General features: G+C 42.0%; 4 protein-coding genes across 9 annotated transcripts; 2 read left to right on the top strand and 2 right to left on the bottom strand.

Moving 5' to 3' along the window:
* The first annotated feature begins 98 nt into the window (after positions 1-98).
* On the top strand, positions 99-9,580 carry rpn2 (ribophorin II). 3 transcript variants are annotated; one of them, XM_046342842.1, is made up of 17 exons: positions 99-231; positions 745-932; positions 1,133-1,228; positions 1,398-1,573; positions 1,815-1,890; positions 2,031-2,165; positions 2,381-2,557; positions 2,908-3,026; positions 3,168-3,273; positions 5,142-5,233; positions 5,427-5,541; positions 5,650-5,931; positions 6,252-6,347; positions 6,696-6,771; positions 6,885-7,014; positions 7,684-7,778; positions 8,952-9,580. In XM_046342842.1, the coding sequence occupies exons 1-16, from the start codon at positions 219-221 to the stop codon at positions 7,733-7,735; spliced, it is 1,929 nt and encodes a 642-aa protein (XP_046198798.1). In that variant the 5' UTR covers positions 99-218; the 3' UTR covers positions 7,736-7,778; positions 8,952-9,580. The 3 variants fall into 3 exon arrangements, with proteins under 3 accessions (XP_046198798.1, XP_046198799.1, XP_046198800.1); XM_046342844.1 differs by lacking the exon at positions 99-231 and adding an exon at positions 429-576; XM_046342843.1 differs by lacking the exon at positions 7,684-7,778.
* A 144-nt stretch (positions 9,581-9,724) lies between these two features.
* ghrh (growth hormone releasing hormone) lies at positions 9,725-13,474 on the bottom strand. 2 transcript variants are annotated; one of them, XM_046342852.1, is made up of 6 exons: positions 13,200-13,474; positions 12,631-12,721; positions 10,840-10,941; positions 10,605-10,709; positions 10,100-10,225; positions 9,725-9,933 (listed from the first exon to the last, which is right to left on the bottom strand). In XM_046342852.1, the coding sequence occupies exons 2-6, from the start codon at positions 12,711-12,713 to the stop codon at positions 9,861-9,863; spliced, it is 489 nt and encodes a 162-aa protein (XP_046198808.1). In that variant the 5' UTR covers positions 12,714-12,721; positions 13,200-13,474; the 3' UTR covers positions 9,725-9,860. The 2 variants fall into 2 exon arrangements, with proteins under 2 accessions (XP_046198808.1, XP_046198807.1); XM_046342851.1 differs by having other exon boundaries at positions 13,211-13,473.
* On the top strand, positions 10,941-19,307 carry cdk5rap1 (CDK5 regulatory subunit associated protein 1). 3 transcript variants are annotated; one of them, XM_046342847.1, is made up of 13 exons: positions 10,941-11,088; positions 14,703-14,806; positions 14,910-14,944; positions 15,053-15,153; positions 15,275-15,485; positions 15,678-15,798; positions 15,913-16,143; positions 16,626-16,723; positions 16,842-16,897; positions 17,089-17,219; positions 17,448-17,597; positions 17,940-18,080; positions 18,347-19,307. In XM_046342847.1, the coding sequence occupies exons 1-13, from the start codon at positions 11,046-11,048 to the stop codon at positions 18,443-18,445; spliced, it is 1,521 nt and encodes a 506-aa protein (XP_046198803.1). In that variant the 5' UTR covers positions 10,941-11,045; the 3' UTR covers positions 18,446-19,307. The 3 variants fall into 3 exon arrangements, with proteins under 3 accessions (XP_046198803.1, XP_046198802.1, XP_046198801.1); XM_046342846.1 differs by lacking the exon at positions 10,941-11,088 and adding an exon at positions 13,999-14,616 and having other exon boundaries at positions 17,475-17,597; XM_046342845.1 differs by lacking the exon at positions 10,941-11,088 and adding an exon at positions 14,000-14,616.
* Positions 18,596-25,485, bottom strand: LOC124031518 (bactericidal permeability-increasing protein-like). The gene is made up of 16 exons (XM_046342848.1): positions 25,361-25,485; positions 22,597-22,714; positions 22,388-22,502; positions 22,137-22,268; positions 21,628-21,783; positions 21,415-21,478; positions 21,218-21,278; positions 20,904-20,995; positions 20,635-20,811; positions 20,486-20,545; positions 20,176-20,343; positions 20,017-20,084; positions 19,883-19,925; positions 19,735-19,798; positions 18,993-19,069; positions 18,596-18,851 (listed from the first exon to the last, which is right to left on the bottom strand). Exons 2-16 carry the CDS (start codon positions 22,697-22,699, stop codon positions 18,810-18,812), a joined length of 1,422 nt encoding a protein of 473 aa, XP_046198804.1. The 5' UTR covers positions 22,700-22,714; positions 25,361-25,485; the 3' UTR covers positions 18,596-18,809.
* Between the last annotated feature and the right edge of the window lie 1,815 nt (positions 25,486-27,300).

Genomic DNA, 27,300 nt, shown 5'->3' with positions numbered 1-27,300 from the left:
TGGAATAAAACAAAGCAACTGAGGATATGCGATCTAAACATGTTATTTTATTGCAGTATAGTTGGACACAATACGTTATGTGAAAGGTGTGTGTCTAATAATACTTACCAAGACTGAAAATGCAATTACCACCCCTTGTCTTTGAAATGGTAGTGTCCAAGGCTTGGATCCCGGAAGCAATTCCGGCTCTTTGGTGACGCTGCATTAGAAGAAAAGAAATGGCCCAACCTCGTAAGTATTTTAGGGTTTTGTTTGCCCTAAATACCACATAAGTACACTTCGTATTAATGGTTATTATAATTTAGTAATATAATCTAGCGGTGATTTTATATAAGCAGAGTTTTCGTAGTCTATAAATAACGCGTGCAGGTATGTAATGAATTTGGCCTGACAGTGGAAGCGAACGTTAATAAGCTAGCTAACACGGTTGTCGTAGCTAGCAAGCGAGATCTTGCTAGACTTGTATTTTACAGGTACATCATCATGAAGATCATTGGATTGAATACGAACTAGCGTTGTCTGTAGTATGTTTAGTGAGTTTGAAATTTCTCGCTCACGTTAGCTGAAATTAGTTAGGTAAGTTAGCTAGATAACTAAGCTGGTTCCTCTAGTTAAGGAATGGGATGTTATGCATGGGTTTCTGTGTAATGGCTGCATGATTGAGTCTACGAACTACTTCACTTTGACTTCCCACGTTTAAAACGGTTGCAATATTTCCTGTAACCATCATGTCTGTGCCCACAGGTTTGTTCAGTTTGGTCCTCCTCACCGTGGCTCTCGGAGCCCAGGCTCTGACCCCATCCCATCACCTTTCCCTGTCAGACGTTGCGAGACTTCAAGCTCTCCTGAGCCAACCCTTCACAGACCTGGCATCAGCATACTACTCGATTGTTGGTCTAAGCAAGCTTGGAGCCTCAGTTGCTGATGAAAATGTAAGAAAACAGGCTACTATGTATAAAAGTAAAGGGGCTTGGCTGGAGGACCCAAAACATGTAGCCTATGACATGTTTGCACTAGTGTTAAGTTTGCACCTTTGCTATTCACGTCCACAATGTTTTCCACTCCAGAATAAATCCAAGGGAGACACGAGTACAGTTTGTTGCCTCATCAAATCCTTGTTTTTCTTTTGCAGGATGCCTGTCATTTCTTGAAGGCCCAACTGGACCCCATGAGTGTCGACTCCCTCTTCTTTGCTGCTGAGGCCAGTCAGGCTATCTCAGACTGTGAGGTAGGTACTTGTATATGGTGCTTGATTCTATTTGACCAAAACATGTAATTTGCTCCTCCAGCAAGATGAACCGGCGAACAGCATTTGTGTTTGTGCTTTTGGATGCTCTGCCAGTGAATTCTTCACTAATAGCTTGGTTCTGTTGACTTCTTTATTCATCCTCTTTTAGATCCCGGTATCCAATGAGACCCGTGACATCCTTCTGGCAGCAGTCAGCGAGGACTCCACAGTCACGCAGATCTTCAGAGCTGTTAGCGCCCTCAGTTCCCTAGGGCTTCCTCTGGCTTCACAGGAAGTCGTCGGTGCCCTGGTCGCCCGTATTGCTAAAGAGGACAACGTCTTGGCGTGAGTAATACCTGCTAGCCTGGCAGGTGGATCAAACTTGCTGTTGGATCATTTATTTGATCTTCCGTGAGATCTGCCTTGTTTAACTGCTAGAAATAAGCTTCTGAACTTAATTGTTACTTTGAATCGTTTCAAACAAACTCTGCTTTTGAACAGAAGATATTCCTATGGACATGGATCTAAAGCCATGACGTGTTTTGTCATTGTATTGTGACTGTTCTTTTCTTGTCTGTCTGTACAGAATCACCACAGCACTCCAGACTGCCACCCGTCTCTCCCAGCAGACTGACTTTGGAGGAATCCTGGAGGAGATTGAGGTGAGTTTCACAAGTCCACCAGGTGGTGCTGTGCTGCAGGTTTAGTCTGGTAAATTACTTTACAAAGTTAATAATTACTCCCATGCAAACTGGTTTCTTAAGCAGAGGTGTTGTATTTGAACCTTTCTCTCCCTCTTAAGGATCTTGCAGCACGATTGGATGACTTGGGTGGAGTGTACCTCCAGTTCGAAGAGGGACTTGAGGCAACTGCCCTGTTTGTGACAGCAGCCTACACACTCTCAGACCATGTGGATACAGAGCCTCCTCTCAAAGAGGTAAACTTCTCTCACAATTTATGTGGATGGTAGATTGATGCAGGGGAGTTGAAGGAAAGCAGGCTGCATGAGTAGGGCCAGGGACTTTTCCTGAACATGTGTCATGTATTAGACCTCTGTATAATTCTTGATAATAGAAATCTAGAATAACGACACCAACCTACCTATTTTAAAATAACTGCATGTGGAACTAATGTGAGCTGTTTTCCTCACAGGACCAGGTGATCCAGCTGGTGAACTCTGTGTTCAGTAAGAAGTCCTGGCAATCCCTGTCTGAGGCATTCAGCGTAGCCTGTGCTGCTGCCGCCCTATCCAACAACCGCTTCCAGGTGCCAGTCATCGTCAGCGCCCAGGGGCCTGCCACCGTCTCCCACAACAAGCCAATCCTGCAGGTACACTGCACTATGACCAGTGTTTCTAAATCAGTGACTGACTACACTTCATTTTTTTTAATGTCCATTATTTGGTCGTCATCAATTTGAGACACATTTGAAGGTTTTCGCATGGGCCCCGGGTGCATGTTTTCTTGTTTTTGCACTAGACAGCTGATTTCAAATAACCAACTCGTCATCAAGCTTTGAATGTGCAGTGCTTGGGCAAAAAAACTCCCAGGGGATGGGGGCCAAATTTGGGACCAAATTTGGGAAACCTTGCTCTAGTCAACTACTGAGCAATGGTCTTCTTTCTCACATGATGCTTTTCTTTTCACTGACATCTTTCTGCCTCCTTGTCTTTACCACAGCTTCTGGTGACTGATGTCCTCTCCAATCCTCTTGCCTCAGCCAGTGTGGTGGTGGAATCTGCTCAAGCTGTGGTCTCTAAGAACGTCATACTCACCCAGGCACCTTTCTCCCTCAGGGAGTAAGTTTGTTAGACAGAAAGATTAGAATTTGTCTGGGCACTAATGTTGCTAGTTGTGTTGCTTTTTAATATGGATTATTTGTGTATGTCTGCGTTGCAGTGTTTGTAGTGTATAATAATTATTTCTACCTGTTTTGACAGTGGCATTTTTGAACTGAACTTCATGACTAGCCAGCCAGCCAGTGGATATTACCAGTTCTCTGTGGCTATCACCGGGGACACCCGATTGGTTGCCAGTCAGGTTGAGGTGAGCCGGCCATCTTTTCAAGAGAAAATGTATTGGGGATAATTTTGTACCCGCTTACAAGCAAGATATACAATCTTCTATATTATTTGAAAGTTTATGCCAGTTTACATTTTTCCAAAATGGGGGCATGGTTCACTCATCACCAAGTATAAAAGGTACAGTGCATTCGGAAACTATTCAGACCCCTTGACTTTTTCGACATTTTGTGACATTACACCCTTGTTTAAAAAAAATGTCCCATCAATCTACACACACTACCCCATAATGACAAAGCGAAAACAGCTTTTTAGAAATTTTGGTAAATCTATTACAAAGGAAAAAACCTGATACCTTATTTACATAAGTATTCAGACACTTTGCTGTGAGACTTGAAATGTCGCTCAGGTGCATCCTGTTTCCATTGATCATCTTTGAGATGTTTCTACCACTTGATTGGAGTCCACCTGTGGTAAATGCAATAGAATGGACTTGATTTAGAATGGCACACCTGTCTATATAAGGTCTGACAGTTGACAGTGCATGTCAGAGCAAAAACCAAGCCAGGAGGTCAAAGGAATTGTCAGTAGAGCTCTGAGACAGGACTGTGTTGAGGCACAGATCTGGGGAAGGGTACGAAAACATTTCTGTAGCATTGAAGGTTTCCAAGAACACTGGCCTCCATTCTTAAATGGAAGAAGTTTGGAACCACCAAGACTGTTCCTAGAGCTGGCCGCCCGGGCCAAACTAAGCAATCGGTGGAGAAGGGCCTTGGTCAGGGAGATGACCAAGAATCTGATGGTCAGTCGGACAGAGCTTCAGAGTTCTTCTGTGGAGATGGGAGAACCTACCAGAAAGACAACCATCTCTGCAGCATTCCACCAATTAGGCCTTTATGGATGAGTGGTTAAACTGAAGCCATTCCTCAGTAAAAGGCACATTAAAAGACAATCCACTTGAAGTTTTCCTAAAGGACTTTCAGACCATGAGAAACAAGATTCTCTGGTCTATTGAAACCAATATTGAACTCTGTGGCCTGAAAGCCAAGCCTCACATCTGGAGGGAACCTGGCACCATCCCTACAGTGAAGCATGGTGGCAGCATAATGCTTTTGGGATGTTTTTCAGCATCAGGGACTGGGAGACTAGTCAGGATTGAGGGGAAAGCTGAACAGAGCAAAGTAGAGATCCATGATGAACACCTGCTCCAGAGCGATCAGGACCTCAGACTGGGGCGAAGGTTCACCTTCCAACAGGACAACAACCCTAAGCACACAGCGAAGACGACTCAGGAGTGGCTTCGGGACAAGTCTCTGAATATCCTTGAGTGGCCCAGCCAGAGCCTGTGCTTCAACAAAATACTGAGTAAAGGGTCTGAGTACTTATGTAAATGTAATTTTTCAGTGTTTTTATTTGTAAAAAATGTGCTAACATTTCTAAACCTGTTTGCTTTGTCATTATGGGGTATTGTGTGTAGATTGGTGAAGGGGGGAAACAATTGAATCCATTTTAGATTAAGTCTTACAGCCTTGATTTGGAAAAAGTCAAGGGGTCTGAATTCTTTCCGAATGCTCTGTATATAGTTTTGGATTTGTAATTGTGAGAAGTTACAGTTCTTGTAAGTTAAGTCAGTTGCCTTTCGCTTTTGCCAAAAGGTTAGCAGTTCAATGTGCTCGAAATGGAGGACTATTACTTAGTAGCCGCTTTCATTAGCTTACAAACCTTTATGTTACTTAACCATGTGTCAAAGCAATTAACCTCTAGCATTTACTTTTACTCTCTGACACTCATTCACCATAAATGTGACACTAATCACCCTGAAATTTGCATGTGAATTTCATCATATGAATTTCTCATTTTCCTCCATCTCTCTTTCTCCCCACATGCCTTCAGCTAAAAGTGAAGGTGTCCACTGAGGTGGCCATCACTAATATGGACCTGTCCGTAGTGGATAAGGACCAGAGCATCGGCACCAAGACATCCAGGTTAGGGAGCCCAATCTCGTATATAAAGCCCTTTTTAATACAGCCTTTGTCAGACCCATAACTAAGACCGAGTTATTTCCTGCAGGTTGTATGGTCAGGAAAAGCTCATGGCCCTACCCATTAGCCAACCACCCCCAAAAAAAAATATATAAATATATATATATATATAAAATATAATTGTTTTCATTTCCAGGGTGGACTATCCCTTCAAGGCCAAGGGTTCTTTTACTGCAGACAGCCACCAGAACTTTGCCATGACATTCCAGTTAGTGGATGTCAACACTGGAGTAGAGCTCACTCCCCACCAGGTAGAGATTTGGCTGTTCCTGTGGGTCTACATTTTTATGTTCATACTCTCATTCTGTCAACATTGTGCTATTATATCTCTTGAGTATTGTTATTGTCTTTCTCTCCAGACCTTTGTGAGGTTGCACAATCATAAAACTGGCCAGGAGGTTGTGTTTGTGGCCGAGCCTGACAGTAAGAACCTTTACAAGTTTGAGTTGGACATAGCCGAGAGGAAGTCTGAGTTTGACTCAATGTCTGGAACATATGCCCTCCACCTCATTGTGGGAGATGCCACCTTGGAGAACCCCATTCTGTGGAACGTGGCTGACGTTGTCTTGAAGTTCCTTGATGAGGAGGCCCCAGCAGCCATCCAATCTAAGACCCTTTACATGCCTAAGCAAGATATCCAGGTAAACAACAAGTCTTGCATATAAACACATTGGTTTGTTTCTCTAGTCTTTTGGTTGCTCGTCATAGGTAGAAATGAGCTATATAGCTAAGCTAACTCTGGTGCAATATCCATGTTGTGCGTGGTCCCTGACAAATAAATAGATGGATAGCTGGGGTGTATTCACTAGGAACAAAACTGGGCGGGAACTACCTGAATTTGTCCAATAAACTTGTTTTCCGTTTGCTGCGGTTTTGGGTTAACGATTACGCCAATGTCCATGTTGTGCGTGGTCATTGAAACAAATAGGTGGACTTGACCTGATGTTTTTGTCGTGTGTAGCACCTGTTCCGGGAGCCAGAGAAGAAGCCACCCACAGTGGTGTCCAACGCCTTCACAGCCCTCGTCCTCTCACCCTTCCTGCTGCTGCTTATTCTGGTGACACTCTTTACTTCTTCAAGTTTGGAATTGTATGAAGGTCCAAAGGTTTATTTTTAGAACATTTTCATATCTGCCTCTTCACTGTGTTTTCTGTTTAGCAAGGCCCTTCAGAATAAAACCTTGATACTTCCTGAATGAGCCTTGGTTTTTGGTTAACACTTGTTTTGATTTGAAAGGACAATGGTGAGGCTGTATGTCATTTCTGACACCGTTGTGTGGCGACATTGTCCATACTGCGAAAGGCTTGCATCAGTGCATTGTAAATTAATCTGTTTCCAGACCTGTTGTTGTACTGCCGTGTTCCATGAACAATATTCTCTTGTTCTCGCCCCCCTCTCTGTTCAGTGGTTCAAACTCGGGGCCAACATCTCAAACTTCAGCCTCTCCCCCAGCGCTGTCCTCTTCCATGTGGGCCACGCATGTGAGTACGGAGTTCAGAGTCGTGGATTACAATGGAAACTACTGGCATTGTCACTCCACCGATATCTCTTTTTCCTAGTTTATCACCTTTTACTGTTTATTGTCATGTTTCAGGCATGCTGGGACTGATGTATGTCTACTGGACTCACCTCAACATGTTCCAGACCCTCAAGTACCTGGCCATCATCGGCAGTCTCACCTTCCTGGCTGGAAACCGCATGTTGGCCCAGAAAGCAGTCAAGAGGTATGACTTCTATTAGCTTTCGCAAAAACACAGACTGACTGTCAGATTTCCTGCCTAGAGAGCTCTTGACCACAGGGAGAAAGTTTGACCTCTTCATATGAGAAGGACTCTGGGGCTTTGGGTCCTCTTGGTGCTTCTCTGAGATTGTGGCTGCCGGACGTTCACTCAAGGCCCTTGAGATCGTGTGTAAGGGCCTACTGTGACATGCTGCCCCCTCAGTGTGTGTCCCCCAGGGGCCCTTTGCCCAGCCAGGCTAGCAGAAGAGTGGAGCCACCGCTGTAGAGCGTATGTCTACTGGGAGCATGAGAGGGCCTGGCCAGATTGAACTGTGTGGGTGTTTTTTTTTTTTTTTTCCCTCAAGCCTTCCACATGTAGAGCTCTCCAAAGGCCACCGAGACACAGCGGTAATAAGTGTCACTGGCTGAAGGCTTCAAGCTCTAATTGCCTAGTATTACTGTGGAATTACTGCACCTTACTCCTGTCCTTTCTGACCCAGTCCTTTTAACCATATTCTAGTCTCATGCTCCTTTTGGTTGATGTGGAGTCAGTGGATTTAATTTCACAATTGATGAAACTTGACTAGCCTGACTTTCTTTAGCCACCGTCTCCTATAGTGCCCTCCTGTCTCCCTAACTCCTGTCTACTCCTTGCTACATCTCTCTCTTTCAGGATTGCCGCAGAGCAAAGTAGTAGGTTGGCAAAGTATAGGAGCCTGCGGTAAAGGCCTGTTTTCTAATAACAAAGGGCCAGTCTTCCAGGCTGAAGTAAGGGCATCTCTATGGACTGCATCCCAGTGCATCCCCATTGCCCTGTGTAATGCATGGCTGTGTGGTGCAGTGCTCACTCACCAACATCTTGCTCATCCCACCATAAAAATCATCTTTGCTCACCTTTTCCATCCTGTCCATGTCACCAGTTATTAATCTTAATATTGCCTGCCATTGTACATGGTTATTCTAAAGATGCAACGTGTGTGGCGCTTCCTCATTCCCGCATTATCCGATCATCCTCATTGTTCTTCCGTTCATATTCTGTTGCGGCGAAATCCTGTACACTTCATCCTTATGCTGGAAAGAAATGTGTGAAGTTTCTCACATCAGATGTGATTTTAATGTACCCAGGACTTCTCATGCAGGCTTTACATTTTAAGATCTCATTTCAGTTTTAAATTTGTGCCAGATAGAAATGAATTGTAAAATAATATTGTCACTTTTATTGTAAAAAATGTTTCTAAACACTTCTACGTTAATGTGGATGCTCCCATGATAACGGATAATGATGCGTGCACAAATATCATACCCCCAAAGACATTACATTAACATGGGAGATTAGCATTTCAGCCTCCAACTTTCTCTCCTCATTATTCATTCAGGATTATCCGTGATCATGGTACCATCCACAATGTAGATGCGGTGTTAGAAACATTTCTCATCTTTATTTAATTTAAGTGAAACCAAAATGGCACTACATTTATTTACTATTAATTTCTATTGGGCATATTATTATTATATTAAAATAATCTGAAACACAACCAAAACGCATGGAAAATGCATCCAACAAGTTTGTAGAGTTTCAAGCTTGATGCAATCATTGCGTTCTAGGATATGTGACTAATTACTGAACTTTACTACTTTATTGAAGTGAAATTGTGGGGGGGGGGGGGCGCACTATGTAAAAAGTGCTGTAATTTCTAAATGTTTGACCTGATTTGTTATGGATGACAATACCATCAAATGAAAGCTGACAGTCTGTACTTTAACCTCCATAGTCATTGTATAATTTCAAATCCAAAGTGCTGGTGTACAGAGCCAAAACAACATGTCTCTGTCCCAATACTTTTGGAGCTCACTATAGATTTAAAAAAAATGTAAAGGTCTTTGTCTGATAATTAACATGTACAACAAACGGACTTATGTATTTATTTTCTTCTCTGGCAGAATTGCAAGTAAATGATGACCGAAGATTGGAGACTTAAGATGCTTAGTTTTTGGTTTTCAAGGAGTCCTCAACCATCAGACTGTCATCAAAGACATATTATTCCATGAATCCAATAGAAAATTTGAAATGCAGTTTGACTTCATTTGAAAGTAAATGTTAACTCCACCGAGACCTTTGATTTGATCGGACAGATGTTTACTGACACAGATGCTCCAGCTGACGTCTGCAACGCTAACCATCCTTGCACTTCATTTTTGTTTGGCCGTTTTGCAAATGCCCTTCTTATATTTGTTTTTATAATGGGCTTGGGGATATACTTTTGTGGTTTCATAATGAAATGTGGATGGATTTTTTTTTTTTTTTGTACATTCATTTTTCTCAGTGACCATCTTACCACTGCTTTGTAAACATTTGCATCAAGAAGGTAGCCATCAATTTTACAAGGCCTTTTGATAGAAGTTGATTGAGGTGGCTTCACTGACATGGTCATCGTAAGTCTAATTATTTGCTTGTCTCCTCACTGAATTACATGGAGGGTGTGAGCTATTCACTCATTACAATAAAGACCCCCCGAATAAAATGGGCAGTCCTAGAAAATCTGGTGTTTTTGTAATTAAAGAAATGGTGATTAATTTGTGTACTGCTGTTTCTTATTGGTGCAATACACACTAATTCTATCAGACTCAAGTACTTGAAATAATAGTGCCTCTACAATGCATTTGTTTCAGTTGGTAGAAGGAAGTAAGATTAATGCACTAGACTCATATCAAATCTCGTTGCTTTATTGTGAAAACTGGTTACATATCCTTTAGTACAATTGTTTGCCAGAGTGTATGAACTGAGGGACATTGATTTTCTTGACTCAAAGCTTTGATAGTAAAATAGCTTAATTTTTTATTTTGACATTTTCAGGTCATTAGGGTTGGAGATAAACACTTCTTGTCTTCACTTTGTCCTCGCTTACATTCACTACATAGAAGTCTGGAAGAGAACATTAAGTAGGGTTGTCAGTTCAATCACAACTATGCATTTCCACGAGATACACTTCACAGATTACAATTTGGCAACGTGTATGCTCTGAAGGCTTACAGAACTTGTCTGCAGTGAGATCATGATTTCAAAACCATGTACTGGGTGGGAACTGTACCTTGGCATCTTGAAATTGTTTTGCTGTCCTCTGTAACTCTGTTTTCTCTGAACAGATGTCAGATCCTGTTTGTAGGTGCCCTCGTAAATGTCTGACTGGCATTTCACATTATAGCTCCGGCCTTCTCTGGGTTTGAAAAAAAAGAATAGAATAAGTACAGTATGAAAATTTTTAGTGCTTCTATACTTAATTATAAACTGGGTGGTTTGAGCCCTGATTGGCTGACAGCTGTTGTATATCGGACTGTATTCCTCAGGTATGACAAAGCATTTATTTTTACTGCTCTAATTACGTTGGTAAGCAGTTTATAATCGCAATAAGGCACCTTGGGGTTTGATGTATGGCCAAAATACTGCAGCTAAGGACCGTGTCCAGGCACTCCGCGTTGTGTCGTGCAAAGAACAGCCTATAGCCTCGGTATATTGGCTTTATACCACACCTCTGGCCTTATTGCTTAACTATAGTATATCATTACTGACAGATTGCATAAACAGCCACTACTCACTGTAGACGTTTTCCCATGATGCTCTGTAGGAATTTCCTGGCTGAGATTTGACCTAGAACCTTCCTGTAGCTGTTGGTAAAGATAGCATCAGCATGTCTTCCTGATCTGAAAGATGGGAGGGAGCACATGATCATTTCATGGATAGATGTGTAGAATTTGAAAGTTCAGTCATTGCCGTGATACCTTTTTGTTGTATAACAACAAAAGCTATTTCAGATTTTGGGGTGGCACTGACCGCAGTTCGGCTTTTTGCGTCAAGGGAGTGCTGTTTTCTTCCAGCAGTTGCATGGGATGCTCTATAGAGGTCATCAGGATGGACGTGTCCCTCTGACCAAACCTGGGGGGAAAACACGTCACATAAATATGGTATGATGTGTCCACCCACTGTGCAAAACTGTTTGAATCAAAGTTGTTTCCACATTTCAACCCTCAATCTATGTGATGAAGTTGAATCAACTGATTGAATTTGCAAAAAGTCATCAAGGTAAGGGCATTAGGTGTTTTTTGTTTTTACCCAACTTTTAACCTAAATCCAATTACACGGTGAAATGTTTTGTTGAATTCACATTAGTTGACAGCTCATCCAAATGTAAATCAAAACTAAACGTTGAACTGACGTCTGTGCCCAGTGGGCTTTAGTCACTTAGATTAAATTCGGAATAACAATTTCATGAGTATAACATCGATAGAGCTGCATCATTATACCGAGAGCGTTGCCGTTTCTAAAAATACATATTTGGGTGTTTATGGAGGCTTTTTCATGTTTTATCTCTGCAACTGCAGGACAAGCATGAGGAAGTGTATTACCGGTGCGGTAACTTTCGCAAAACCAAGTGAAATCGCAACAACAAAAATGTCTGGGCAGCTCTAATCTTTATAGGGAATTATAAAGATAACATTCAAAATAAACTTTAAAAAAAATGTTATCGTAAACAACAACCATACTTCAAATGCTATTATCTTAATTGTAGTTAGGTCAAGTGATCATTTTCAGTAGATGTGTTTTTCCGGATATGCAGAACAATAGTCTCATACTTTGCCCCCGAATGCTGTGATTAATGTGCTGTGCAAATGTTACACATTTTAGTGACTAATCCAGACATCTTGACCCTTGTTAGCATAACAAAAAGACAGGGCACACTATGACAGGCACACTGACCCCTGATAGATTTAAAGCATCATGTTCAGAGACAGACTGCTGGCTGCAGTTATTCTCTATTTCTTTCTGCTCTCTCTTGGCAGTCCAGTCTTTGTCTGTTACTGACCACACCTCATGTTCATTCCATTGTTAGCTCGTCCATCAGTGGGATGAAGCATTACATCATTTTTTTCAGCAGCACAGGGTGAAAATTGAATTCTTGGAAAGGGAGCTAGCAGAGACTATTTGTGTATACCTGGCCCCTGGGTCAAGGAGACTGGGGGCAGAGTAGGGGGGATAACTGCAGTTCAGGTGTGGATCATTCCACTCAACAAGCTCTGCGTCATTAGCCTGTTTAACAAGAGGGTTAGTAACATATTTTACTGAGGGGGTTTAGCTGCTGTTCCACAGAGATTGGTATTAGAACAGTTACATTGGAGTGTTGTAAATGTCACTCAAAAGACAATGCACACCACTACTGACATAGCTACTAGGGGTTCGTGAAAAGCTAATTGATAAAAAATGTAATTTAATCATATGACAAGTGACATAACTATTTTGGATGCTCTAGCAGTAATCTACTAGAATCATAAATCACTCTTTCGTATTCAAGTTCATTATGGTTAGTGAGCTTTAACAGTTGCAATCATAATATTTAATTATTTAAACTCAAGTAGTATCAGCATGCTTTTCTTAGATAGCAAACTTAAAATGTATTATCAGAAACTTTTTCGAAATAATTATATTGGACAATTGGTCATGCAACCCATGTTAGATACAATATTTGTCAAATTAGCATGTTGGTTTATATTTTTGACATTTTAATGCTATTAACAACTTTAAATGTTTAAACAAAATTGCTGTCATGCAGATTGATTGGATTCTTACCTAATAGATGGGTAGAGTGGGGCAACTGATACAGACATCACTAGACAGCAGAAAACGAGCAGTACAGCTCGATCCATCATCATGACTAGTTCTAGAAAACAAGAAGAAATGGGTTAAAATTACATTAGAAAATACGCTGAAGCCAGTTGGCCCCTGATCTGATGTCACTGCAGTAGACATTGAGTTCTCTTGGAGAGGAAGCTTTGCTATATTGTTCTGATGATTACTTTTACAAAGATGAAGTATGGATTTTTCAGTGTAACTAAATTGAAGTAAATATTTGCTATAATGTGAAATGTCTTTATCCACTACATGGGTAACTTTACTCAGGTAATATATATTTTTGTTTGATGTTCCAGCCAATAAATAATTAAAGCACAAATGTGTAGTGATTGCATTTGATACCTAAACATCCATGTATGATTGATGTTAACAATAGAAATGTTATATTTATTTTTAAGAAGTGATTGACATATAGTTAAAAAGGTTACAATATCAATGTATGCAATCATATCATCAAATGGTCTTCTTGACACACACTATCACATCTGAAACATAAAGATAGTTACCTTAAAGTTACCTGGATTAAGTGTGAGATTATTCTATTGGGTCCTTCTCCCGCAGTCCTTGATGTCAGTTCAGGTCATCATCTCAGAAGAAATGCTGGAACAGCTTTTTGTGGACATCACTCTCTGAATAAACCTTTTAAACCAAACCATCAAAGACACCAATGACATCACCTCTGATGTTAAATTCACTCTAACCTCTCTGCCTGTCTGTGTGTCCCACTCCCCCCCTCTATCGCTCTCTTTATCTCTCTCTCTCTCTCTCTTCCTTTCACCGTACTGGTTGAGGTATGCTTTAGATTTCTCTCCCTTCTCTTTCATTGGTCATATATCTAATCAAATCAAATCAAGTGTATTTATATAGCCCTTCGTACATCATCTGATATCTCAAAGTGCTGTACAGAAACCCAGCCTAAACCCCCAAACAGCAAGTAATGCAGGCGTTGAAGCACGTTGGCTGGGAAAAACTCCCTAGAAAGGCCAAAACCTAGGAAGAAACCTAGAGAGGAACCAGGCTATGTGGGGTGGCCAGTCCTCTTCTGGCTGTGCCGGGTGGAGATTATAACAGAACATGGCCAAGATGATCAAATGTTCATAAATGACCAGCATGGTCAAATAACAGGTCTGGGACAGGAAGCATGTCCGTATAATATCTATATGTTTTATTTGTTTAAATACATCTGAAATATAATGTATATTAATGGAACAGTTTTTCTGTAGTTAAGTACAGATTCCTTCAAGGTGCACAACGATGGCACTGTCACAGTGGAACCTTTTGTAAAATAGTTGGTTCAAGACGGACCGCAATATTGTACGTCCTTGAGGACGCGATTGATAGACGGCAGTTGTTTACACAAGATCACGCTAGCGAATTGCTTTGTGTACGGAATGACAACTTGAGGATTAAAACGACTTCAATAGGGCAAATTTAGTATTCAACCGACAAGTTCATATGCAGAAAGAAGAATTATGACATACGAAAGCTGCAGCACATGCTGAGTACAATTTCGGAGGGCTCTTTTTCAGATGTCAAGCCACTAGCTGGCTAACGTTAGCTATTTTGAACATTGTTTTCACAATTTCACCCATCGCAAAAAATGGCGCAGTAATTGAGGTTATTATTTGACAAATATGAGAAACACCAACCGTTTAAGATCGATTTTTCTTACTTTTGAACAATGGTTACCTAGATGGAGCTTGCAACACAGATTGTGTTGTTCAAAGCCAGTCAGCGTTCATTCAAACGAGGAGAGCAGGGCAGAAAAATTCAAGACTCAAATAGCCACAGGTCCAAGATTTCATGACTTTGTCAAGGGAGCTTCTATCAACAAACAGCAACCTGTTATCACTGATGATTTGATAGACACTGACAAGCATGCCTATCTTCCTGAGGACTCAGAAAGTGGGAATTCTAGGACAGGTTTGTGCACTGCACATTAACATCGCGGATAAAAAAAAAATATTCTTCCATTAATTAATGACCGTTGAAATAATGCATTTTTACAGTGTGTTTTGAAACCTATGGCTGTCAGATGAACGTCAACGACACAGAAATTGCCTGGTCAATATTGCAGAAGAAGGGATATCAACGCACAAGTGATGTCGCTGAGGTGCATGACGTTCACTTTTTAGGAGGATTAAAATGTGCATGACCAAATATTTCTATTGACAGAAACCTGTGGTTTAAATAAATATTTTTTTTATCTCTTTCAGGCTGATGTTGTCCTCCTTGTTACATGCTCCATAAGGTAAAGTTCCAAGTCTTTTTGGGACAGAGGGAGGCATCTTTCCTTAAGTTTTGTTCACTGAACTTTCAACATACTCAAGCAAGCTTTTCCCTGCTCTGCTTCGCACAGAGAAAAAGCCGAACAAACAATCTGGAACAGACTACGGCAACTCACAGCCATAAAGAAAAGACGCTTAAAGACCCGCATACCCATGAAAATTGGAGTCTTAGGTGAATGAGTTACAGTCTGACTTGTGACTATGATACATTTGATGTCTCTGTCTGAACCGACACTCTAGGATCAACACAGCATACGTGCTGGCTCTGATCCCCTGTATGTTTGTGGTCCCAGGTTGCATGGCCGAGAGGCTGAAGTCTGAGCTGCTGGAGAGGGAGAAGCTGTTGGATGTTCTGGCTGGTCCAGATGCATACCGGGACCTTCCTCGCCTCCTGTCTGTGGCCCATGGTGGTCAGCAGGCTAGCAACGTGCTGCTATCTCTAGAGGAGACATATGCTGATGTCATGCCAGTTCACCACTCCCCCCAGGGTTACAGCGCTTTTGTGTGAGTGTCTCTCTGACTGTCTGTCACATCTTGTACAGCTAGGCAAGTGTTTATTCGTCAGGTTCAATGTACTCTGGTGCATTTTACCATTGACAATCAGATGAGTTACACAGGACCCTAGAATTACATATAGAATCGAATACAGGAAATTGGCCTTGATCCTGCATTCTCATGTCCCTCTCTGGTTTGTAGGTCCATCATGCGAGGATGTGATAACATGTGCAGCTACTGCATTGTCCCGTTCACTCGAGGTCGAGAAAGGAGTCGACCAGTGTCCTCTATCCTTGAGGAAGTCCATATCCTGTCAGAGCAGGTAGGTGTTTTAAATGTCTCTCAGGTGTGCAGATACTTCTCTTGTTTGTGTCTTAATAGACTGTATGCAGGCTTAAGCTATTCTTAGCATTACTGTGGTTTTGTTCTGTACCAGGGCGTGAAGGAGGTGACCCTGTTGGGTCAGAATGTGAACAGCTACAGGGACACGTCAGAGGAACAGTTCTGTAGTTCAGAGCCAGGCCAGCTGAGCCGGGGCTTTAGGACGGTATACCGAGCCCGGCCCGGGGGCCTGCGCTTTGCTGACCTGCTGGACAGAGTGTCCCTCATAGACCCGGACATGAGAATCAGGTTCACCTCCCCTCATCCCAAGGACTTCCCTGATGAGGTACAAATGGAGTCCAAAAGGCAAACTGATGTTAATAGTATAGGGATTATATTGTTATTCTAATAGTCTAAGATTGTAAAGAATGCATTTTGTTGTTATTCTGTTCACTGCTACACACACACACTAATCACAAGCAAAAAATGTAAGGTAAACATTTGACCATTGAAGGATATACTTAAGCAATAAGGCACGGGGGGTGTGGTATATGGCCAATATACCACGGCTAAGGGCTGATCTTACGCAACGCGGAGTGCCTGCATACAGCCCTTGGCCGTGGTATATTGGCCGTATACCACAAACCCCAGAGGTGCCTTATTGCTATCATAAACTGCTTAACAATGTAATTAGAGCAGTTAAAAATAGATGTTTTGTCATACCCGTGGTATATGGTCTGTCAGCCAATGAGCATTCATGGCTCGAACCACCCAGTTTATTGTTCTCAGCATTGACATGTTGACATGGACATTTTGACACTGGTGTAGGTGTTGCAGCTGATAAAAGAGAGGGCGAACATCTGTAAGCAGATCCACCTCCCGGCTCAGAGCGGCAGCAGCACAGTCCTACAGGCCATGCGGAGGGGGTAATACAGCTCTTCTGTTTCAGCTTTTACTCTGCTCTCAAATAGAAATGGAACTAGATCCATGGAACAGAGTCAAATATGTTTGTCGTCTTAATTGTGTCCATTTTGGAAATTTCAGTTATAGTAGGGAGGCTTACCTGGAGCTTGTGGATAACATCAAGAGAATAATCCCAGGTAGACCACCTCAACTTGTTTATACGTTTCTTTGTGATGAATAGTCGCTGTGAATTCAGTTAACCGCTGCAGACCGGTTTGGCTATGCACATTGGCTGCATGCCATGGCATCTTGTGTAATGTGCTTTTCAAAGCACCAACTGTCTTATTGCCATTGGGTCAGTGACGGTTCAGTCCTGTGTGTGTCTCAGGGGTGAGCCTGAGCAGTGACTTCATCTCTGGGTTCTGTGGGGAGACAGAAGAGGACCACCTGCAGACCCTGTCTCTGATCAGGGAGGTGCGCTACAACGTGGGCTTCCTCTTTGCCTACAGTATGCGGAAGGTCCGTTCAACTCAATTAACGTACTGGACATGATTCCACATGTTCTGTCAATACCATTGGTGTAGAGCATGGTTTCACAACCATAGTTTTTTTTTCAGGGGCCCATAGAGTTTGTGTTATGAAATCTAGGCCCCTCTAAATTAGACAATATATTCAAGAGTAAATTAAATTTAATTTATTGTGTTAATGCTGTATATCCTGTGTACACTGCTGTGTCCTCTTTCCCAGAAAACCCATGCGTTCCATCGTCTTCAGGACGACGTGCCAGCGGAGGTGAAGCAGCGGCGGCTCGAGGAGCTCATCTGCATGTTCAGGGAGGAGGCCACCAAGGTCAACTCCGCCCTCATCGGCAGAACACAGCTCGTCCTAGTGGAGGGAGTGAGTACCATTTTCTTCTGCTCTCCTCATATCTTGGGCCCAATGCTTGGCCTTTCCACCTGACCTGATGGGGAGAAACTCCTATCCCTACTCATATGGTTACTATTAGCATAATGTACATGTTTAAAATCAAATGAATTGAGCCGTGAGCCCCTGCTCCCCACACCTCAGACTTAGATTTAGACCGGACCTAATGTAGTATTATAGCAGGTCGAGCCAACGAGGATTAAAAATTCACCGGGCGATTCATGTAAAACCCACTTTAAGTCACATATAGGCAATGGTACTTAATTGTCCCACATTGTTCCAATATCAATTAACCTTGTTTTCACATCCCCCCAGGAGAGTAAGAGATCAGCTCAGGACCTGTGTGGGAGGAATGATGGGAACGTGAAGGTGATTTTCCCTCGGCAGGAAGTGGCTGGTCAGCCCACTGACACACACACTTCTCCCATCAACCCGGGAGACTATGTCCTGGTCAAGGTACACGTAGCCGTAGCTGTTTCATACGACATTTTTTTTCATACGACATTTTCTATCACACGGAGTCACAGCAAGACTTCTCTCTTTCAATTATACTGTATGTATGAAAAGCTTTGCTTTGATGGATGTTTATTTAAATGCTTAGGTCCTTTATAAGGGCGTAAGTAGTTATTTTCAAGAAATAAGCCATTTTAAAGGTAATCGGGCACCATGCTTCGAACTGCGCTGTTCCTGCACTGTGACTGACTGGCATGTCTCCCATACAGATAGAATCAGCCAATTCCCAGAGCCTGAGAGGACACGCCCTCAGCCACACCTCTCTGAGTGACTCAGCCGCACGTTTACCTGACCACCACCATTACTGACAACTGGCTTCAGTCGCTAGATACGGCGTCTAGTCCTCTGTACCCTGAAAGTGAGTGTGAAGTGGACGTCTTCTGTGGCACCACGACGCAGATGTAACATCGACAAAGATCCAATCCAGAGACAACTGACTGAAGAAGACTTTTGTCAAATTAAAATACAAATTTAAAAAAGCTTTATTGTGATTTGTTTAATTATACAAATATATTAATTATAAATTGGACAAAAGTGGAATACTGCAATGATTGAAAGATATTTAAGAATGTGGTGTATTGCTATGTGTAATACATTTAGATTTTTAAATGTTAATTGCATGTCTCATTGGTTTGATTTGATTGTTGATTTGTGATGAGATTTACATGGCACTTATCCTGTGAACTGAACATCTGTCCCAATCAGCATGTAGTCCTGAAAAGAGAAAAGCAACAGTAGTTGCTTATATAGGACACAGTAGTTTGTCAAATATAGGACACAAACACACTGTTTATAGTATAGGAGATAGTGTAAATGATAGATGATGGTAGCACTGAGCTCTTAGATATAATGTACCTTCAGGACCTGCAGCTGAGTGTTGACAAGGTTCATCTTTCCAATAGAGGGAAGGGGAAAACCCTTCTCTAGGCGAGCTATAGGATAAAAACACTGGTTAATCATTGCAGAAACAGTTTGTGTCCTTCCACCAGTACACTCCTCAAAAGGCCCTGAATCTTAGTCAAAAAATACTTTAGATAAAATTAAATTAAACGTGTTTTCCAACCTCGGGGTTAATATAAAAAAATGAAATTATGAACATTTCTAGCCTGTCTATGGGTAACGGGGTTGACGTGTTATGCTCGACCCACTCAGTTTTCCACCAGAAAATGGCTGAAACATGTAGAACCTGCTCACCTGCTTTTACACTATGATTTGACTGTTAGATGTTCAATGTTTCTTTTAACATTTAAAAAAATGAATATTTTCACCATATACGAGAGTTCAGGGTTGACCTTAAAATGAGGGACAGACGTAAATGAATCACTAATCACATTAAATAAATAATATTCAGAAATGACTAAGTCGAAGCAACAAAATAACTAGGGTTTTACAATGATGATTCAACTTGGAGAAATTAGGGTATTAAATGGGTTAAAATCTTCCAAGAAGTGATAGATTTATTGAATTCTCCACGTGTTTGATATTAATGAGCACATTATTTACTATAACAGGCTTTTAAAATTCAATATTGGTGCACAATTTCCACCAAAATATGGATCGACTCAAATATAAATAATCAAGGAAGGAAAGCACTCACCATTGACCTTTGGTATCACAGCCACTTTCAGGACCATCAGGAAGATGTTGTCAAGAGATCGAACCTGTTTGTGTTTAGATTCAGTGTGTTTTAGTGTTTAAAAAGCAAATTATATTCAAGTTACAAGCTCTGAATATGTCATTCTTACCTGAAACTGTCCCACATAACTTGTTTCCAGAGTCATCTCAATTCTGTGAAAAGCAGACCGCATTCAATTCTTTTGGTCAGTTTCTGAAAAATTATTTCTTCCCCTTTTGCACCCGTGTAGACAATCACACTCACTTGTTCAGAGTGACAGCCCCGGCCAATTTCACCCCGGCCACGTACAGTCGAGCACTGACACTACCCTCCTGTAGTGAGAACATAGAGCTTGTCGAGTCATGTACCACTCTGACAGTCTGACCTACGGCATTCTACCTCCTGATTGAGTGACTGACTGACCATGTTGAGGACGAAGAGGGGAGAGAGGGTGGTGTTGGGCTGGATGGCGTAGGCTGTCATGCTGCCACGGGCCTGGACAGTCACGTTGTTGGGCTCAAAGAAAATGGTGGGCTCTTTCACCGTCTTCACCAGCAGCTTCATCATCATGCTAGGGAAACGCTTGGCTATCTGAGCACAGAAGAACATCTTCACTCTTCTGACCTGAGAAGAACACTCATGGTATCCTCCCTTAGAGGGACAGTAATGTCATTCTGTACTATTCTCAATATCGTAAGGTAAAATGAAGACAATGGTGGGTTGTGTTTATCACCTCTGGAATGAAGGCCCCAAACGTTCTGGTGTTCAGCCGAATGGGAGAGCTTGGAGGGATCTGTCAGAGGAAAATAGAGAGGAGGACTCTGTATCACTCTGTAGATGAGTCTGGAACAAACATGTTTGCAGTTGTGAAGGAATCCTCACCATATCATCGGTGATATAGAGGCTAAGTGCTCCAGCATTGTTGTACACGAAGCCTGCAGAGTTGGTGGTGAAGGCTGACATTCCGATGTAGAGCATGTTGTTGACCTGGGGAGGCAGGGAGAAGGGCGTGGGGGAGAACGGAGGCTCCTGGTGCTTCCCAATGTTATAGAACTCACCCTGCAGAGAGAGAGAGGTTTGACCTTTATGCCTCTTGCTTGTTTACACCTTTCAACGGATACAATTGTTGTGAGATAATCGGGAGTTCTCACCTTCAAACTGAAATCAATGGAGGTATTTGAAATGGTGGGTGATGTCACCATGGAATATTCAACTTCAGCATACTTGTCCACTTTGGCTAGAACTTCAAGATGGCAGAATATATATTTATATTTTTAAATCAATTTAGTAGTCTATGAATTACACAATAATGAACTAATCGATTCCTTATCATACGTTCTTATGTACAAGTTGTGTTTCAAACTGCTTTGCTTTATCTTGGCCAGGTCGCAGTTGCAAATGAGAACTTATTCTCAACTAGCCTACCTAGTTAAATAAAGGTGAAATTTTAAAATTTTAAAAATACCATTGAGAGTTTTGAGGTGTGGGTTCATGTCAGTAATAGTATCAGCCACTAGGGGGCAGATCTGTAACAATGAAACAGCGATTATTATTGCCAAGAGCACAGAAGAAGAATAACCAGTTGTGATTGTTGAAGTGAATTGAGTCAAAGAGGAAGTGAGATCAGTCAGAGAGGAAGAGAGTTATTGGTTGAGTTCTCACCTGTTTCTGCAGAGCACTGCGCAGGGCCTTGTCAATGTAGGCACTGAAAAGGTTGTACAGCCAGCTGGGAAACAAGAACCAAAGCACAAGAAATCCACATTGCAATCATTTTATGACACTGCGGTTTGATTAGGCTTCCTTAGTCGGCAACATGCATTCTCACAAAGTTTTTAGTGGACTGGAGTTTCTTGTGCAGCTTTATAGTGTCGTTACCTTGCTCCACCATGGAACTTGATGCTGGCACTGCCCACTTTGGCCACACAGTTGACACTGCTGACCGTTGGCCTGCCAGTCTCATCACTCTTGATTGTAATACTGTCAGTGACGGTGAGTCCATTCACCTCCAGGTCGAAGGAGCCACTGTCTTTTCTAGATTGTTACCGAGAAAATAAGGATTGTGGATCGAGTCCTTTGTTTTGTAGACAGGCCCAAGAGAAAATTGTACAGTGTTGTTCAAACCTTGTCCTGGGGATGTACTGGGTGTTTAGCAGTGGAGGCTGCTGAGGGGAGGACGGCTCATAATAATGGCTGGAATGGAGTCAACGGAGGGATATCGACCATACAGAAACCACGTCTTTGTGTTTGACACCATTCCATGGACTCCATGGACTCCATTCCAGTCATTATTATGAGCCGTCCTCCCCTCAGCAGCCTCTACTGGTGTGCAGTCTTTAGTTCCAGCTTGCTTGGGACACTCCAGCTGGTCCCGAGGATGCACTTACATAAAACTGAGGTATCGGATCTTCCAATTCCCATGCAGGCTGATGAAGGCATTAGTAATGCTTAGGCTGATTCCAGTATCTGGCACCAGTGCCAGAGCAGAGTACGGCAGTCCCAGATTCACTATCGTTATTCTGGAGGATTAAATGGAGTATTGTGAACACTGTAACATTTGTCAGCACAGTTGATGATATCAACAAAAATTTCCATGAGATATGCAGATCAATGCAATATATTGGATTTACTCCCTTACCCTGTCAAACTGTACTTGACCTTGCCAATGGGAGCAACTCGCTCTGTCCCAGAGAGGTCTGGGACCTTCATGGTCTTGAGTTTCTGCTGCAGAGATGCCATCCCAATTTGTTTGCCTGTGAACAAGACAGGATAGCAGGGGATTGGGACAGAATGATCACAACACACAAACACACTCATTTAGCTCTATTGCCCTTGCTTTACACTTACCATATTCAATGCCCTTCTCTGTGAGTTTGACCTTGACTCCAGGGTTGGTGGTCAGAGCTAAGGGGACGAGAGCCAACAGAGCCAGCCAACAGCATGGAGACATCTTGACTACAGTCACCTGTATGGAGGACAAACCAACAATAATATATCTATTCTACAATGCAGGTGAATTGTTTGTCATAATAGAAATTGCAACATTCTTCAGACATTTGGAGACTGCGTGAATCAGAGGAGACTGCGTGAATCAGGCCTTCATGGTCAAATTACTGCAAAGAACCCACTACTAAAGGACACCAATAATAAGAAGAGACTTGCTTGGGCCAACAAACACGAGCAATAGACATTAGACTGGTTGAAATCAATCCTTTGGTCTGATGAGTCCAAATTGGAGATTTTTGGTTCTACCCCCATCTTTGTGAGATGCAGAGTCGGTGAATGGAGGATCTCTGCATGTGTAGTTCCCACTGTGAAGCATGGAAGAGGAGGTTTGATGGTGTGGGGGTGCTTCGCTGGTGACAATGTCAGTGATTTATTTAGAATTCAAGGCACGCTTAACTAGCATGGCTACCGCAGCGATACGCCATCCCATCTGGTTTGCGCTTAGTGGTACTATCATTTCTTTTTGAACAGGACAATGACCCATTACATCTCCAGGCTGTTTAAGGGTTATTTTACCAAGAAGGAGAGTGATCACAATCATCTGACCTCAACCCAATTGAGATAGTTTGGGATGAGCTGGACCGCAGAGTGAAGGAAAAGCAGCCAAAAGTGCTCAGCATATTTGGGAACTCCTGCAAGACTGTTGGAAAAGCATTCCAGGTGAAGCTGGTTGAGAGTGCCAAGAGTGTGCAAAGCTGTCATCAAGGCAAAGGGTGGCAACTTTGAAGAATCTAAAATCTAAAATATATTTAGATTTGTTTTACACTTTTTTGGCTACTACATGATTCCAGTGGGAGCTGTTGTCGGGAGCTTCATGAAATGGGTTTCCATGGCCGAGCAGCCACACACAGGGGAAAACGCTCAGCTCTGCCTCTGTATGGACAAATACTTCTTGCAACTTCCCTGACACCATCAACACTTGGGGAAAGAAAGTCCCATATTTCATATCCTTTTAAAGAGGAGTTGCACAATCTTGGGCTTGGCAGTCAGAATGGCAAAAAAGGAACCTGAACTGGTATCATTATCTGATCATCATCATTTTAACAAACCAACAGATGCTCATGCTTAGTACCCCAGTGATCATCACTTTGGAAGTTATATATATGATATGATATATATGATTCTGAATGACAGACAATGACAGACAATCAGATAATGTAAACAGCCATGACAGTGGCCTTACAGGTCCTGATTGGAGCCCTGGGGGATGGGGAAGACACCCAAATGGTACAATCCAGACTTGATTCAGTTTAGGGCTCTGAAAGAGCTGAGTGTTTCTGTCAGAGCTGCAGATAAAGACACACGACCCGTGAGGAGTTAGCGTGAGCTGGGCCTATATTGAATTATGCTTTGCCTGAAATGAACAGAGGCAAGGAAAAGAAAGTAGACTGATTTGGCTTGCTAAATCACAGACATGTGACTAGTGCACTTGAAGGAACTCGGTGTAGAGAGTTGGCTGTTTGTTGAAGGCCCTCCCCACTGGTATTAGTTTTTAGATGGCTTTTCAAATTGAGAATGTTGAAGAAATTCTCAAAACCCACATATAGACAGTTGCTCAACTAGCCAGAGGAAAAAAGAGAGCACTTTTGGAAAAGCTACTTGGAAAATATAGTTTACCAAGCTACCAATGACTTTATGCTGGAAGAAGATAAAGGAAAATGTTTTGAAGCTGTAACTTTCAAAATACAGAAATCATCCCCATATGATGCATTTTGCATCATGTGATGCTGCGTTTTGCAGAATGTATCATATGGGGAGGATTTCATTTGAAAAAAGTGATCTATCTTGAAAACTTGATTGCTGCCAAGCAAAACAGTTTGGGATTATGTCAACAATGGACTAATGAAACAAATATGTACAGATCGTTTTAGGGTGGAATTTCCCTTTAAGCTACGCTCAAGCTACCCACTAGAAAAAGATAGTTTGCTTAACTGAAGTTACTTTGAAAAAGTAGTTCACTACATCAAAACTACTTAGTGGAGTATTTTCACATCTAAGTCGGAACTATTATAGAAATCAAAATGCAAAAACATATGTGAATGTGTAATTTAGCCTATTAAACACAATAACAATGTTTCAAGTGACAATTAAGCAGGTCTGATGCCAAAAAAGAATAGACATTATTGCCTACTTCACATATATTTTATTTTTGCAAAAACATATTGTGTAGTTTCAGTAGTTAGCTACAGTACAGCGCTACATGGCAAAAAAAGTAATTAATTACTGATGAACACACTACCTAGAGTTGAAGCTACTGCAAAATGTAGTTTTATTACTTGTAGTTCACTACTCCCCAACACTGCTTTTGACAGACTGTATAATTTACCCCACTGTCTGTCACCCACCCTCTTGCCTGTTTACTCAGTGGTGATTGAGGAGTGACCGCTTTCATAAAATAACACCACGGCACTCTACAATAAATTTCCCATAAATACCTGCAAAACACACCAACATGGGTTCTCTCATACCCTGACACTTCTTTAAACATGAGATCACTTTTAAACCGAGAGAAACAGTCTACATGGTATACAGTACCGTTCATAACTTATATGAGTTACATTGCATTAGATAAAGCATAATTAGTCATGCACAACTCTGTAGTTACCTTATGCACTAGTAAGAAAGTGGTGTAGGACTTCTGTTGTTGTTGCACCCTGGCTGGCGGCAGGGCAAAGTGAAAGGGGAAGAGAGGCACATGGCCTTTAATTCACTTCTCTGAACCAGGAAGAGTTGTTTGAGAAATGCATTTACTGGGACTACCCATTCTGTGGATAATGGAGAGGATGGAGTGAATTTTGTGCAAAGAAGGACAATCTCGTGAACGTTAGCTGTTCCCTTAGTTATGTTAACAGACTAATTCATACCATTCAGAGAGGGATTTGTTCAGGATATACAGTAAAGAAGGAGTAAACAATGGAATGTTTATGAGTACCAATGAAACTTGGTAACATGGTTTGATGCAAAGCCAACTAATAATTGCAGTAGTAATGTCTTGTAGTGTACCATTCCGTCATTGACTCTTATCAAGAACATAAGAATTACTGCGTTCTGGCTTTTTAAAGGAAGACTGGTATTTTTGCAATACCCTAAGATTTTGATTGTGATACTGAATAACCATCCAAGCAACCAAAACTGGCTTGTGGAAATGAGATATTTTAGGATGTAAAAATGGCTTACTGAGCCAACCTCCGCATCAAGTCCATCTCTGGTGTCCGGAGTACAATTTGTAAAGCAATTTAAACCATTAGGTGTAGGTCCTCTTAATAACCCATGATTGCTTTAGCCTAATAGATAATTTAATACATTATTTGTAAATATTGATATTGACTTTCTTGTAACTTCACTAATCTGCCCACCCAGATGCAGACACGTTGACTTGACAGGGGCAGGAAATAGACAGGTCAAGGCAGGCAGGAGTCAGTAAACCAGAGGCGGGGCAACGGCACTGGACGGCAGGCAGGCTCAGGGTCAGGGTAGGCAGGAGTCAGTAAACCAGAGGTGGGGAAAAGGTACCGGACGGCAGGCAGGCTCAGGGTCAGGGTAGGCAGAGGTCAACAATCCAGAGGTGGGGAAAAGGTACCGGTTGGCAGGCAGGCTCAGGGTCAGGGTAGGCAGAGGTCAACAATCCAGAGGTGGGGAAAAGGTACCGGACGGCAGGCAGGCTCAGAGTCAGGGTAGGCAGAGGTCAACAATCCAGCGGTGGGGAAAAGGTACCGGTTGGCAGGCAGGCTCTGGGTCAGGGTAGGCAGAGGTCAACAATCCAGAGGTGGGGAAAAGGTACCGGTTGGCAGGCAGGCTCAGGGTCAGGGTAGGCAGAGGTCAACAATCCAGAGGTGGGGAAAAGGTACCGGTTGGCAGGCAGAGTGATCATGCAGGCGGGCTCAGAGTCAGGACAGGCAAGGGGGTTTTGAGATCAAGAAAAAGAGAGACTAGGGAAAAGCAGGAGCTGAGACAAAATGCTGGTTGACTTGACAAACAAGACAAACTGGCAACAGTTAAACTGAGAACACAGTGGATAATGGGGAAGATGGGCGACACCTGGAGGGGGTGGAGACAATCACAAGGACAGGTGAAACAGATGAGGGTGTGATCAGGATGATCTTGGTGACAATGGTAATAATATGTACGGTATAAGATTATTTCAGATGATCAGGCTTTAATTCAATGTAAATATCATACTAAGCAAACATCAAGATGACCGGAATGATGAATGAAAATAAATGTAAAATAGGGATATCAGCAACAAACTAAAAAACAGTCATGCCTCCATAATTATGAATAATTATCGCTCTATAATTCATTTCACATGTCAAATAAAACAAATGAATGGAAACTCATTATGTATGGATAGAAATGTGTCTGAACTTGTATCTTACTTGCAGGGGGGTAAAGAACTTATATCAAAAATACTTTAAAATACTACTTAAGTCGTTTTTTAGGGTATCTGTGCTTTACTTTTCTATTCATATTTTTGACAAATTTTACATTTACTCCACTACATTCCTAAAGACAATATGTAGTTTTTACTCCCATACATTTTCTCAG

The sequence above is a fragment of the Oncorhynchus gorbuscha genome, linkage group LG03 (assembly GCF_021184085.1).
Source record: "Oncorhynchus gorbuscha isolate QuinsamMale2020 ecotype Even-year linkage group LG03, OgorEven_v1.0, whole genome shotgun sequence".
Taxonomy (NCBI): domain Eukaryota; kingdom Metazoa; phylum Chordata; class Actinopteri; order Salmoniformes; family Salmonidae; genus Oncorhynchus; species Oncorhynchus gorbuscha.
This window is presented reverse-complemented; position numbering and strand designations above follow the sequence as displayed.